We start from the raw sequence: 13,468 nt of genomic DNA, 5'->3' as shown, positions 1-13,468 counted from the left end.
CTGGTCTGCCTTGGTTGACAGAAGCGTGGACTGTATTGGCTTAAACTGGTTTCTCAGTTGGGATCTTAGTGCTTCTTATACTTTGTTGCTCTTGTATATCATGGTAATCATGAGTACCATGCAAACAGAAGTATTTTTTTACCATAGCTCATGCTGAGCATATTCCTTTCAATGAATATTCAGAATACTGATTTGAAGAAAATGGAAGGCAAGCTTAGGGGAATTTTACTGATCTTGGCCGTATTCTGATAATAACTGATAGGCCACACATCTAGTTGTGATACATACAAAACTTTAACTGATTTTTATTTCCCTTTTGATTGTTTATTTATTTATTTTTACTATACATAGATTCGAATGAAAGGATCTCTTCCTTTGCTTAGTCCATTTCCAGAGACTTTGCTTCGTTACTCCAATTTCCGCACCGTTTTCCATAGATCTACATCTTCTGGAGACCATCGGTTTGATGATATTACCTGCAAAATTTTAGGTTTGTATGCAATAAAATAAAATAACTTGGAGCTGGAAAAAAGAACACAAGTGAGAATCCACAGTGCAAAGAAACTTAGAAAATTGCAATAGTATACTGCAATGTGTGCAGAAACAGATTCCCTTTCCAGCTTTTATTACGAAAACTCTTAGTGTGAAAGTTGCTGTTCTGAATTGATGTGTGTATTATAGATCTGAGAGATGTGAAAGAACATGTACCCTAAGTGGGACTAAAGAACTCTACTTGCAGAGAAGTACTGAAAATTAAAGAATGAGTAATTTGTTTTCTTTAACTACAGTTAAGACAATTTTAATTCCCTTCTTCTAGCTAAAAATCTCAAGCTGGTTTATTTCATTTCTTTAAATAGAATCTTACCATATTGCATGTTTGCATCATAGGTTGGTTCAGAGAGCTGTGTGCATTGTGTTGGATGTTTCATGTTCGCGAAAGATTATCTTACAACTGTAGGCAATACCAAGCTGCAAGGGAAAACATTAACAATGTTAAGGTAATTATACTACTAATATAATAAAGATACATTTTAATTGCATAAAGCTATAAGAATAGTTCTAAAGATCTATTGTATATTTCTGTGAGAACTTTTTTTTGCTTAATAGGATAAAATTGTGTGTTTTAAGTATTTGATGCTACAGAATAGTGCTGTCCATGTGAACTACATTGTTCTAATAGTATTTCTGTTGGGCTCTTGCTTGGTATTTCACTCAGATAATTGAAGAGATACTGCCAGAAAAGCAGCAGTTTCTTCACTCATTGTCTACATAAGTATTTATTTCATTTTTTTTTCTCATTAGATTGAGATATTTTGGGTGTTTCCTGACCAATGTATATTTAACACACCAAAATGTGGGGGTTTTGTGCGTTAGAAATACATGGTTTTCAAAAAGAAGAAAGCAAAATATAAAAATTTAGTCATGTTTTCTCTGCTTATACCCTCATTAATTAATGTCAGAGGTCAAAGAAAAAAAAAAGAATTAGCATGATATTTGTCATACATTTTATAACAGTACAGTTGTCAATTTTTGTGCTATGTAGTCTAGTAACTCAGTTGTCCTTAGCAAAGGTTGCTTCCTTTTTAAAACAAGTCCAGAATTTCTCATCACCAGAAAAATCAAGCTTCAAATAAACAGGATAGCTCTGTTTCAAATAGTAGAATATTCTGATTTTTGTGCACTTTGTGTGAGAGTGACAAATGAAATACAAACAACTGACTGTTTCAAATAAACTGATCCATTGTAAAAGCCTCTTGGCTGGCTTAAATATCTTGCTCCCAAGAAAGAATTTATGTTCACCTTAAGTCACAGTAAAATTATTTACTTCATCTGGTAATTCAGTATATTTAATCATTTGCAGCTAGTTTAGCCAAATCCTCAACTTCTACTCTAAATGACTGCAAACAGACTCTTCAGTGTGTTAATGGATGATTTCCTAATCTGGTTTAAAAAAAGCTGGTTGGTTTTTTTTTTTTGTAAATCATGGTCCATTACAACCTTGATCTTGGTCTCCTATCATCGTAAACCTCTATGTTTGACAGTTAAGTTACAGATTTTTATTTTCTCTTGGTTAGGGAAGAATCATTACAGTTTGCAAGGTGTGAATAATTTAGCTGAAATGTATTTTTCTTTTCAATTAATGTTCCTATAGCAAGGTGTTTTTTGTAGGATCTAAAGAAGAACGAGTGTGATGCCTCCACAGTTGAGCATTGTCTGAATGCAGTGGAGTGGGCTTGTCGAATGCTTCCTTTCTGCAGGTTCATGAATGTTGAAGAATTAGTTCAAGATGTAATTTTAAGTCTGCTTGGAGAATTACCACCAGTGAAAAAGGTAAAAGACATTAAAACTGGAACAAAAGCAGTAGAGATTATCACAAATGTTTCTTCTTCTTGTAAAAGCTACTGGTTAAGCTTTCTAGTGCTGTAAGTTCTGTTGGAAATTATACCTTATTCGTAGGTTAGCTGTTTGAAAAGCGACTTTACTTTGTGCAGGTGGCAGAGATTTTCGTAAAAGCATTTCCTAATCCTGAAGATATAAGAGTTCCACTAAGAGATAAATATCATGGGCTTCAGCAGCGACTCAAAGAAAGTATTGTTAAAGGTAACATGCATCCTTCTTCAGAACATATTAAACTTTCATTTTTACCATATTTATCAATTAGCTTATGACAATACATTCTTTCATATGCTGTGTAAAACAATTATTGTTAGACAACTTTGAGAGAGTTTTGTGTCATATTCCATATTTTCTTTCTGATATGTCTGTACCAATAACAGAATATGATGACTTCCAAGCTGCTGGTGTTTCTTCACTTTACCACAGTTTGTGTCTGTATTTCTAAATAGCTATAATTTATCATGATTCAAAGTTCATTTGTGTCTCAATTTGAGAGAATCACTGAAAGCTGGGAAGTTTGCACTTAAAATCTCTTGGTTTTCTTTTTTTCAGTAGGTCCTGAAAGTGAAGGAATTATGTCTATTGTTATACAGGCTACTGAAAAAGTGAGAATGAAGACCCTGAGATATGTAATAAGGAACATAGGCCCAATAGAAATTAATATTTGGGAGCCAGCAGAAGAGGGAGGAGCAGATGATGAGGAACACGGTTATGACAGATTCTCATTAGGCACTAGTCTAAGCAAAAGCACACTTACTGATCTTGGGAATTCCCAGGTATATAGTGGTGCTGACACAGCGGATACACTTTCTGATGCTTTGATTACTGAAGAAATGAGAGCTCAATCACCTTCACTCCAAAGGTAGGCAAAACATGGCAGTAGAAAGCTTTCTATTTTTTTTTTTTAAAAAGCAACAACCAAAAAAACCCAACAACAACAAAATACAAACAAACACAAAAAACCCGACACAAACAAAGACCTAAATGTTGGCTCTTATTGTTCAAGTAATCTTGCCACCCAACAGGGTAATTGTCACTTTCCGTAATTTATCAAATGAAGAATTACAAACTTACCAGTTCTTACAACTGCTGATGTTCTGTTGATATTGTGTGTTACTAAAGTGTGAATTGTTATCAGCTATGACCATATTCGTATATGATACTGCTGAGCTGCTGTCTATGCAAAAACTATGAATTTTGGGTTGTATTAATTTGTCACCTTAGCATTGTATTAATGTAAATTTAGGTTTCTTTGTTTCCTGTTATTAACAATAGAGGAAGAAAGGAATTAATGTTGCATTTACTTGTTTTCTCATGTGATTCTTCTCAAAATGGATTTTAGTGCTAACAGTGCTTATGTTTGTTTTCTAACAGGGATAATGAACATCAGAGACAAGGAGAAATAAGTAGCAAAAATACCACAGGCAAGAAAAAGGCTCTTAACTGGACAACTAAACATAAAGACAAAGTATATGAAAGAGACTTGCATAATCAATGTAATTTGCCTGTAGTTGGTGCGTGGGAATTTGAACGTGATGATGATGAATACATTAATTTTTTAGAACTCTTTTTGAGTTATGTTCTTGAGAGAGACCTGATAAAGCACAGTGAGCTTGGAATTCCATTTCTTACTAGCTTTTCTGGACTTCTTCGAGAGCATGAATTAAACTCTCTCTTTTTTGACGTTCACACAACACTAAAACGTCGACAAAGCAAAACTAGAAGCCAAAGTGTGTTTAGACCAGGGTCTTGCTATACTGTCACCCTGGCACATTGTGATCCTGAAACAGTGTCTGTCTATCGTGAAAACAGAGATATTTTGGAAAATCCAACCATTGTACAGTCTGTTGTACACACGACAGAACCTTCTGTGCGTAACTTAATGAAAGGACTTAAGGTAGGATTATTTGGTTTAAAACACAAGTCAATTTACAGAGCTCAGAGTGACAATCAAGGAGTCACTGTTGCATCAGCAAGCCAGACATTTCTTAACCATACTTCCTCTAGCCCGCAGACTCAGGCAACTTCTAAGTACATTTACAAAGTGGTTGATAGAGGTGATATTGTACCAGGAGAAGAACTAACTATAGAATTGATGGGTAAGTTGAGCAATATTGCAAAATTGCTTGAGTGGATGATCAGATGGTCTGATAAAAGACTGCTCTGTGGTTACAATGAACAAGATTCCTTAGGAGAGATTCTCCCAATGATACACGTGAAAACATCAGCAGCTGCTGTCCTTACTTCTTTGTGGCTGTTAGAACAGTTATACAGAGATGGATCTCAAGTAAAGAGCATAAAATTTAAGGTAAGAAAGAGGATGGGGTAAGTGCCAATGAAATGCATGAGTTAGTTATGCCAGTAAAGAAAATCATACATGTTTTGCCTCATAGTTTTGTTTTCGGTAAAACCTAGAGTATTGATTAGTAGACTTCCTTTTAAAGGTCACTAGGATTTTTTTTTTTCTTCAGGTATCAGTTATCTTTTTTTCTAACTACCGAATTTTCGTTATAATTATTATTAATAGAGTACGGATAATCAATACCTGAAAGAATTTGCATCTCTATCAGAAGCCCAGTCTAGGACAGAGAAAGAAAGTCGTATGGATGAAGACTCTTCCATACTGGCCAGTCCTCCTCTTGACGTCCAGAGTGTACAAGCCTATGATGATCTTTGTGAAACTGGTTCTGGGTAATTTTTTTATTTTAACCTAAGAACTCTAGTTGGGCTTAATTCCTTAGCTAAGCAGCATGTCAGTATGAAGAGTTCTGCAGTTACTACATGTTATATACGTGTTTTATGTTGAGTGCAAAGTCAAAATCATGCCTATTGTTTACAGCCTCATGAAGCAGATTAAATAGTCTTCATTATCAGACATACGTCTAAGTAGAAGACAGTGTAGCTGTTGCATATGAAGTGAGTGGTATATGGTTGTTTATAAACTTAGAGATGTAGAAATGTAATCTAGATTTCTGATATAGTCAGTATCATGGTTTTCTCAAAGTATTCGGATAACTTGCATTCTCTTTAGTGTAATTTTCTTTGTGTTGAGGTGAGAGTTCACAGCCTTAGTTTATTTTTCCCTGGATCTGTAATCAAGCTATGTTCATCTGTGTGCTTATCAGAAAAACTGATGGAAAAGGCAGTAAGTATTTTACTTGTTAATATCTTACACAGTTCTGAGGGTGGAGCTTCCTTAACCTGAAGTCCTTTGTGACATTTCTCTTTGTCCGCTGCAATAAACAAAGATATTTGGCATCAGTATTCTGAGACATTATTGTGTATCTTCTCTGACAGTTTTTTTTTCTTTTAATAAAGGAAGTTTCTGTGAGAGAGATAAACATAATCTTAGCCACATGATTTTGAAGTCCTGGTGCAGTTTCTGCCTTCCATTTTTGGTAGATATTACATGTTGGTTGCATTTTACTGGAAACAGCCCCTCTGAAAGACTACCATTAATGTCACCAAAATATCACAGCTATACCAAAAATGATTATAATCCTGGTTTAAGTGAAATTTAGAGAGAAAATTAATGTGAAAGTTGATTGCTTCACAGCAATGTTTATTTTAAGTTATGCACTAGCCTGCAATCTGAGAAGAACAGCATACTGGAAGTCAGATACTTACACTAGTTCTATTGATAATTATGTTTTGTAATTCAAATTACCAGATTGTCTACAAAGTCAGGATATTTTGATAAGAAGGAAATTAATAATGGGAATTATTCTGTACCTCATGGGACTGAAGATCTTAATGAAGTGGGACCATTTGTTCAGGAGGAGTTAGATGTAACATCAGAAAGAGAAGGTTTGTTTCTTTGGTATATCATTTTACTATGGTCTGACATATAAAACAGTAGTTTCCCCTGAATAAGATTATATGGACGTTTGTTTAATTAAAAAAATGGAAATAAGTTTTTGTTATTCTATTGAAATTATTATTGTATCTGTTTTATATCATAACTAAATTTTGTATGATTGCTTTCTCAAGACTTTCTGCTCAGTTTTTCGCTTACATAACTTTTTTGCTATGGAGGTAGAACAATGTATATTAATACATTTCATTCTCTCATTTACTTTCATTCCAAAAATATTCATGCAACTGCGTAAAATATTATTTGGAAATTGTAAGAGCTGAGCATGCATAGATTAAGTTTATCGTATTCCTACCATAAAAAGCTGCCTTTTTTTTTTCAACTGCATGCATCATCAGTAGTCATACAACAAATTTTTAACTTGCTGAGACATGTCTCAGACTCTTTCTTCTCGCTAGGGAAAAAGTGGACTAATGCGATCAGCTGACAGAAATTACATAACAGTGCTGTATGTCATGTAGTTTTCAGATTTAGAGTAATTGTGTTTATTTTGTAGAGTTCTTTGAGGAACCATATGAAACTCCAAAGAGCTCCGGTAGCTCTGTCAAGATCAAACCTGTAGAACATCAAAGAGGAAAGGCAAGTTACCATCTCGCATGAAAGCATTACATTATTATGAGTACCCTATTTAAAATAGCCCAAATTCCTCAACATAAGAAATTGAGGGCTTAAAGCATTTAGGATTGGTGAATTTTTTTCTCTGCCTAAGTCAATAATAAAAGTCGTAAGTAATTAAACAGTAAAGTGAGATCTGCTGTGAGCACTTGTGTGAACTGATTCATTGTTTGTAAAACAAAACATGTATGCCTATATATAATATATATAATTATACATAGGTACAAATTACATTAAATCTATATAAAGTATAACTATATATACATATATATATATATATATATAACATTATGTATGCACACATATATACAAGCACATGTAAATTTAAAAAGAAAATAAGGAAAAAAACCCTCAGATGGTCTTCTGGTTAATCAACCAGATTTTGAAGTGTATTTTGTTATACTAGAAAGTTGTTTCTTTAAAAATGTGTGCTGTCTCTGAAGTTGTCATAGGGTGATTAGGTAAAGACTCTACTACTTGTTTGCATATTTGCTTGTTTTTTAATTAAATATATAAAGATATTTATTTTGCTCCTGTCTGCAAACTCAGTCTGGATCTGTAAACAAACCTTGTTTTTTCGTGCATCATCTTTGATTTTAAGTCTCCTGTCTTTGAAATTGGCTAAGAGCTATTATGCTGAAATGTGAATTGGAATGCCAGTAGTACTCTAGATTTTCAGTGCTGTTAATGAGGTTAGAAACAATAGACGTATTGCAGTCTTCAATTCTACAATGCATTTTACCATAGTGAATCTGTGGCATGTGTAAAATCCTGCATTTGTTTCAATTTCTTAGTTTGAAGTTAGTTTGTGTATAGTAAGGTTGTTTCCATATTTTCATCTTTACCTAGGGTGTGCGAGGTTAGCAGGATACTACATGGATATGAATTTGAAAATAAAACTCATAATAATGGCTTAAAAAGAAAGATACAATAGGATATCTCATTTCTGATCTGTAGCTATCCTCTGATATGTAGGTAATTTTGATTATTTTTCAGTCAGATTTTTTCAAGTGGCTGATTAATCTAAAGTATGTTTACCTTAGGCTAATAAAATAAGACTTTATTGGAGCAGAAGTGGGATATAAAAATTTAGAAATTCAGATGCATCTTTTTGTATTCCAACAGGTCTCCGTTTCAGATGTAGATAGTCCTCAGGAAGATCAAAAGGCAGGAAAAAAAAAGGAAGGAAAGGCCAAACAGAATGCGTGAGAGATTTTTGTTGTTTTAATTTATCTTTTAATTTTGCTTAAAAATCTCAGTTAGTTTTGTCAGTTATGGTATCCAGTGGAATCTCAGTGGGTTCTTGATGTTGTTTATATCAATAAACACATAGTTTGAAACAAAATTTCAATCATCTTCTATTACACACATACAGGCATTTCACATATAGAACGTTCTGAGTGGATGAGTGGTTATTTTAGTAATGATCAAATAAAAGAGGTATGGTTTGTGGGAAGGTGTATTTTTTCAGCTGGGAAAAGGATAGAGAATAGCTGGAAAAGCTTTCAGATGCACAATTCCTTCTCCAGACCTGAAATTTGAGTGTAACCTCAATAATATACAGGTAGATATATATTATTCTAGGAAATTGTAACAGTTAATTTGTTACACAATGTAGAAGAAAGAGAGGTTAGTGTCTAGGAAGCAGAAGGTGAGATAAAAATTGATATGGCAATAAACATGTTAGCCCATGAAAGAGAGCAGGAGGTATTTTACACAACTTTAAAAATTTACTTCATTATGAACTTTTAAAAAATATTGTGTTGTACAATATCTGTACATTTATAACACAGTGTATGTAAAATTATAGAAACAGTCCATCAACCTGATTGTCTTGTCATCTGTTAGAATAAGTTATTGCTCAGTTTGATTTCTTTGAAGTTTTTCAAGGGAAGAAACTCTCTTCCTCTGATATACAGTCCCTGAATGTCTTCATATTTAGGAAATCTGAATAATTGTGATGGCATATAAATATTCCTGTGTCTATATAATGTTTGCGAAAAACTTTTAAGTGGCATAGTTTTAGAAAGGCCTAGAATCTTCTATTTTAAACTGATATATTTTGATTTGAAAGAAACAAAAATAACTGCACATGACATGCACCTCAATGATTTCTTATGATACTGGCTTTTCTTTTTTTGGAATGCAGATTGTAATGACGTGAACCGTATTGCTTAAATTGGATTTTCTCTTCTTTTGTCAATGCAGATCAACCTATTTTTTGCCTGCTGTTTGTGTTGAATACCCAGAACCTTTTCAGTGCTTTTGTTTGATTCAGTTACTGATTGCTAGGGAGACAAAGCACAAATGTCAATATTTGCCAGCTCAGGTTGCAGTGTAACGCAGTAATTGAAGCAATGCAGATCAGTATAGCTCTGATCAGGTGGCTCTCAGGTATTTATCTTATACCAATTAAAATACTTTTTCAAGAGGTTATACACACACACATATATGTATGTAAATGTATATGAAATGAAAATAAACAGCATAACAAATTATTGTAGTATTTAGAATAATATTTTTTTCTTCCTTTATAGCATGACTGAGGTTGTTACTAGCAGCATTTCTCACTCATTCTCTTTAGAACAAGATGCAGGAGTTCCCAGGTAAGATAAACCTATATTGTTTTATATAATAAAAAATAGATTATCCCTATTAAATTTTCAGTCTGAAGTAACATGATCTGTATATTTGATTACAAAATATTTGGTATAGTATGTTGTACCTGCAAAACGTAGTACTAAGTAGCCTTTTCTGAAGCCTTTTTTTACTGTGATGGTTGAGAATCATATACTCTTGTATATTGTCCAGAATACGTGAGTCAAACTTGTTAATTCAGAGCTACCAGTATTCAAGAGAAATGAGACTTCTGGTTTCTGGTTCCAGACAGAATCATTATAATTATATAATATTACTGTGGAAGGTATATTGTTACATGAATACCTAAACAATAACATTATAAATGAATGTTCATATTTTTATAAAATTGTTAAAATGTATATGTCCTACAGCAACTGCTGGATACGCATAAATATATACATAATATTTCTGTAAACAAAGAGAATGTTGGAATTGGGAAAAGAGATTCAGTTTAAACACATTCGGTTTAGAGGAACGTCTGAACCTTGCATCCCTTTGGATTCCGTTTTCATGTGTCTCTGATCTAATTTCCTTCTTTAGTTTTTCATGTGAGCTTTTGGAAAAAAAAAATTTTCTCAAACTTATAGGGTTTTGGGCCCTGCTTACACATTCCTAATGCCTTTCAAAAGATTTCCTGTGCCACTTCACACCTATTATATACACAAAACCTTTTCAAAGTTAAGCAACCATTGCTTTATACTTCTATTTCTTCACATGCTTGGAGGCCATCCTGTTTAGCTGTGAAAAATCCTCCAAAAGTTGCCTGTACCATTAGCAATGCCAGCATTTTTCTTAGAGAAATGCATTTGGGGTCAGTTCCTGTTGATGTAGGTAAAGTCCTTCCGTTCCTTCTTAACTTAATGTAAATCCTAACCGTCCTTCATTCGTTACCTACTAAAAGATCTAATTAACTCCGTGAGAAAATGCAATATCATCTGATACGTCTTATTTTAATAGTTTATGATCTGAAATTTTGTTGTTGATTTTTAATTCCAAATATATAAAGACACATTTGATTATTTAAATAAAAGTAAATATGCGCGCGCTCTCTTATTTCAGCTAATAACATCGTCCTCCATTTTCGATCAGCTGTTTGGTTTTATGACAAATCAGGCCCTCTTTCTGTCAAAGCACTGTTTTCTGTCTGTATGTCTAGTGAAGACAACATTTCAGATACCCTTGTGACTAAAAAATCAGATAAGACATACATTTTACTACTGTTTTTAATTCAGTATATTAGGAAGCGTTTGGCAAAATAGTCATCCATACTCTCCAATGAAGATTGTGCAGTGTTAATTATTAAATTGTTCCTACACGTTAATTATGCTTTAGAAAAATGAAGATATCTTGAAAATTTTCTGGACTGATTTAAGACAATCTCATACAGGTGTTCTGAACTATGAATGTTTTGTTTCTTTCCTTCTTAAGTAATACAGAGATTTCTCTAAATGATGGTCAGCCTTCTCAGACTGTTGTGTCAACTATGTCAAGTGTTGCATCCAACACCTCCACTTGTGCAAAGAAGCAAGAAGCCCAGGAAGATGTCCCTGCAGAAGAGAAGCTAAACACATCAGAAACTGTCAGGCAGATACTCCAAGATGAAATGTTTAAGTTAGTTCAGGTGAGAGCATCTCATTATTGAAAACAGTGTTCACAGTGCAAACTGTTATTTAGAACAATTGAGATGATTAGTGTTTTAAAGGTATTCTGTGTGTGATTGTTTTTGAAAGAGATTTCCAGTTACACATAAACTACTGTGAAAACTTATTTTAGACTTAACTCTTACTTTTGACCCTAGAAAAGTAATATAATATTAAAACTGTGAATATGTTTTAGTTCACATAACTCAGAGTGCTCTAGTAGTGTAGATTAGGGAAAATTCTGAAGCTGTAATTACTTTGCAGCTATACTATGATTTAATTTTTGTTAGTACATTGAGACAATTTTATGTGACTTTAGATTTACTTAAACTTCACAAAAAAAGTAAAGAAAATTGTCTTGCTTTAGCACAGCCTGTCTGTGGCAGGTATTTAATGCATCTTAAAAGGAAGTCCAGTACAATAAATAATCCTACAAATGAATCATTACTGAAACTTTATGATGTTTTTTATTTTGTCACCTATATTCACATATTGACATGATAACAAACAGTTATAACATAGCCTAGACACAGAACTTTTGTTAAGATTCCTGTTAAAGTTGTTGAGAGTGTTAACTTCGTGTGTACATATCCAGCTACAGCAGATCAACTTCATGAGCTTAATGCAAATAGTGCAGTCATCCTTTGTCAACCTGCCAAATGTGCAACAAATTTTGCAACAGCATCAATCTGATCACCTGGAAGGATGCCAGCCTACACACACTGCCAAAGGCAACGGCTCTCTGAAAACACAACTGCCCACTCAAGAAGATAAAGGGAAACCTGGTCAAAAGAGTCCTGATTTTCAACCAAGGACTAGTTTAAGAGATGAAAGCGACAATGGCCATATAAAAGTGGGTATATCAAAGTGCCGTTTATGAAGTCTGTTCTGTATATCTGACATGTTATCTGTCCTTTTATATTAGGGAAGTGTTTTTGTAGTGATTGCTGTAGACAAAAAAGATTTATACCATTTTTGTGCATATTTAGTGCATGGCTGCTTCTAAATGCTGTTTTGTTTGCTTATCTGATTTAGAATCATCTGGATGTGAATGTTTCTTTAAGCCTATTAGACAGCCACAGCAAAGAAACAGGATTTATGCCACTGTCTCAAGATTTGCATTCTTCAGCACCTACTAAACCACTTCATCTCCTAGCTCCTTCCTCAGACATCCAGAAAACACCGAAGCTTATCCCTATTGAAAAAAAACTGAATTACTCAAATGGATTTCCTTTACTTAAGCTTGAATCAAGTTATCATTTCAAACCAGCGTTTTTACAGCCAATAGAAATGTCATCAGCTTTTGCTAGACCACCGCCAGTACCACGAGTAGCTTGGAGTTCATCGGGTTCCTTATGGAACCATCAGTCATCATACACACCAAGAAAGAGTAAGTCAAAAGAAGATTTGAACATGAGCAAATATGATCCTGAGATCCCAAGGCAAATTCATGAGGAGGACAAAAGATGGGCAGAAACAGTGCATAAGGGACCTCCCAAACACCTGAATCTAGATCAGTATGAAGGACAGCAAGAAGTTTCACCTCTGCAGCAGGTCCCTGCAAATGTGAATATGGACAAAGCACTGATCACTCAGAACCTGTCTGGTATTCCACTGTTGCACTTGCAACTTGATCCAGTAACTAAACTTCCACCGGTTGTAAGGCAGCCGATCACTGCTACTTTAATACCTGTTAAACCTGCAACAAAGGAGACTGACTGCAGAGCAGCACTACAGCACACAGGAATATCACTACTCCATGCTAATTTACCTCAAAAAAAGAAGGTATTGGATTTTAATAGTATATTTTTCTAAGCGGTAGGGCTTTTTATGGTTTCTTATTCATCAAAAACAGCTTAATGTTTCTAGACTATGGAATCTGGAGTTGCTGAGCACAGCTACCAGAAGGGATCTGGAGCTAAGGTACCTTGTTATTGGCATGTAAATATGACACAGGCTGCAAGCTCAGAAATGTTTTTAATGACCTTAGATTGATTCCATATTCCACAATTCATGATCATTCAGCCCATTCGTAATGAACATAAGGAGTTTACTATCTAAAATACTGGATAATATTGATAAGGTAAAAAATATTCTGTTTTTACAGAAATTTAAATAGAATTATATACAGAAATGCAAAAAATGCAGTAAGAAATCCTCTTTTGTAAGGGCAGAAATGGAATGCTAAAAGGCTTGGTAAGAAAACCTTATCTTCTGAATGTTGAGAACTCGATGTTTTGAAAAATATTGCACATTCCAGTTGAAAAGGATGGAAGTGTTTTTCCTTGAAAGGTGCTTCTTC

At 34.0% G+C, this 13,468-nt stretch overlaps 1 protein-coding gene across 5 annotated transcripts in view; it reads left to right on the top strand.

Moving 5' to 3' along the window:
* CPLANE1 (ciliogenesis and planar polarity effector complex subunit 1) overlaps positions 1–13,468 on the top strand; it is a 53,559-nt gene that overhangs the window by 19,578 nt on the left and 20,513 nt on the right. For 4 of the 5 annotated variants that reach the window (XM_065655462.1, XM_065655460.1, XM_065655464.1 and 1 more), the window contains 14 exons: positions 352–490; positions 889–998; positions 2,170–2,331; positions 2,493–2,601; positions 2,950–3,259; positions 3,772–4,705; positions 4,925–5,088; positions 6,068–6,204; positions 6,768–6,850; positions 8,012–8,091; positions 9,424–9,492; positions 10,955–11,147; positions 11,762–12,019; positions 12,202–12,951. In XM_065655462.1, coding sequence (XP_065511534.1) covers positions 352–490; positions 889–998; positions 2,170–2,331; positions 2,493–2,601; positions 2,950–3,259; positions 3,772–4,705; positions 4,925–5,088; positions 6,068–6,204; positions 6,768–6,850; positions 8,012–8,091; positions 9,424–9,492; positions 10,955–11,147; positions 11,762–12,019; positions 12,202–12,951 — 3,498 coding nt within the window. The remainder of the gene's footprint in view (positions 1–351; positions 491–888; positions 999–2,169; positions 2,332–2,492; positions 2,602–2,949; positions 3,260–3,771; positions 4,706–4,924; positions 5,089–6,067; positions 6,205–6,767; positions 6,851–8,011; positions 8,092–9,423; positions 9,493–10,954; positions 11,148–11,761; positions 12,020–12,201; positions 12,952–13,468) is intronic. The other variant, XM_065655461.1, reaches the window with a different exon arrangement.

This window comes from Caloenas nicobarica, chromosome Z (assembly GCF_036013445.1).
Source record: "Caloenas nicobarica isolate bCalNic1 chromosome Z, bCalNic1.hap1, whole genome shotgun sequence".
Taxonomy (NCBI): domain Eukaryota; kingdom Metazoa; phylum Chordata; class Aves; order Columbiformes; family Columbidae; genus Caloenas; species Caloenas nicobarica.
The sequence above is the reverse complement of the archived record's forward strand: the minus strand, read 5'-3'. Positions and strand labels throughout refer to the sequence as shown.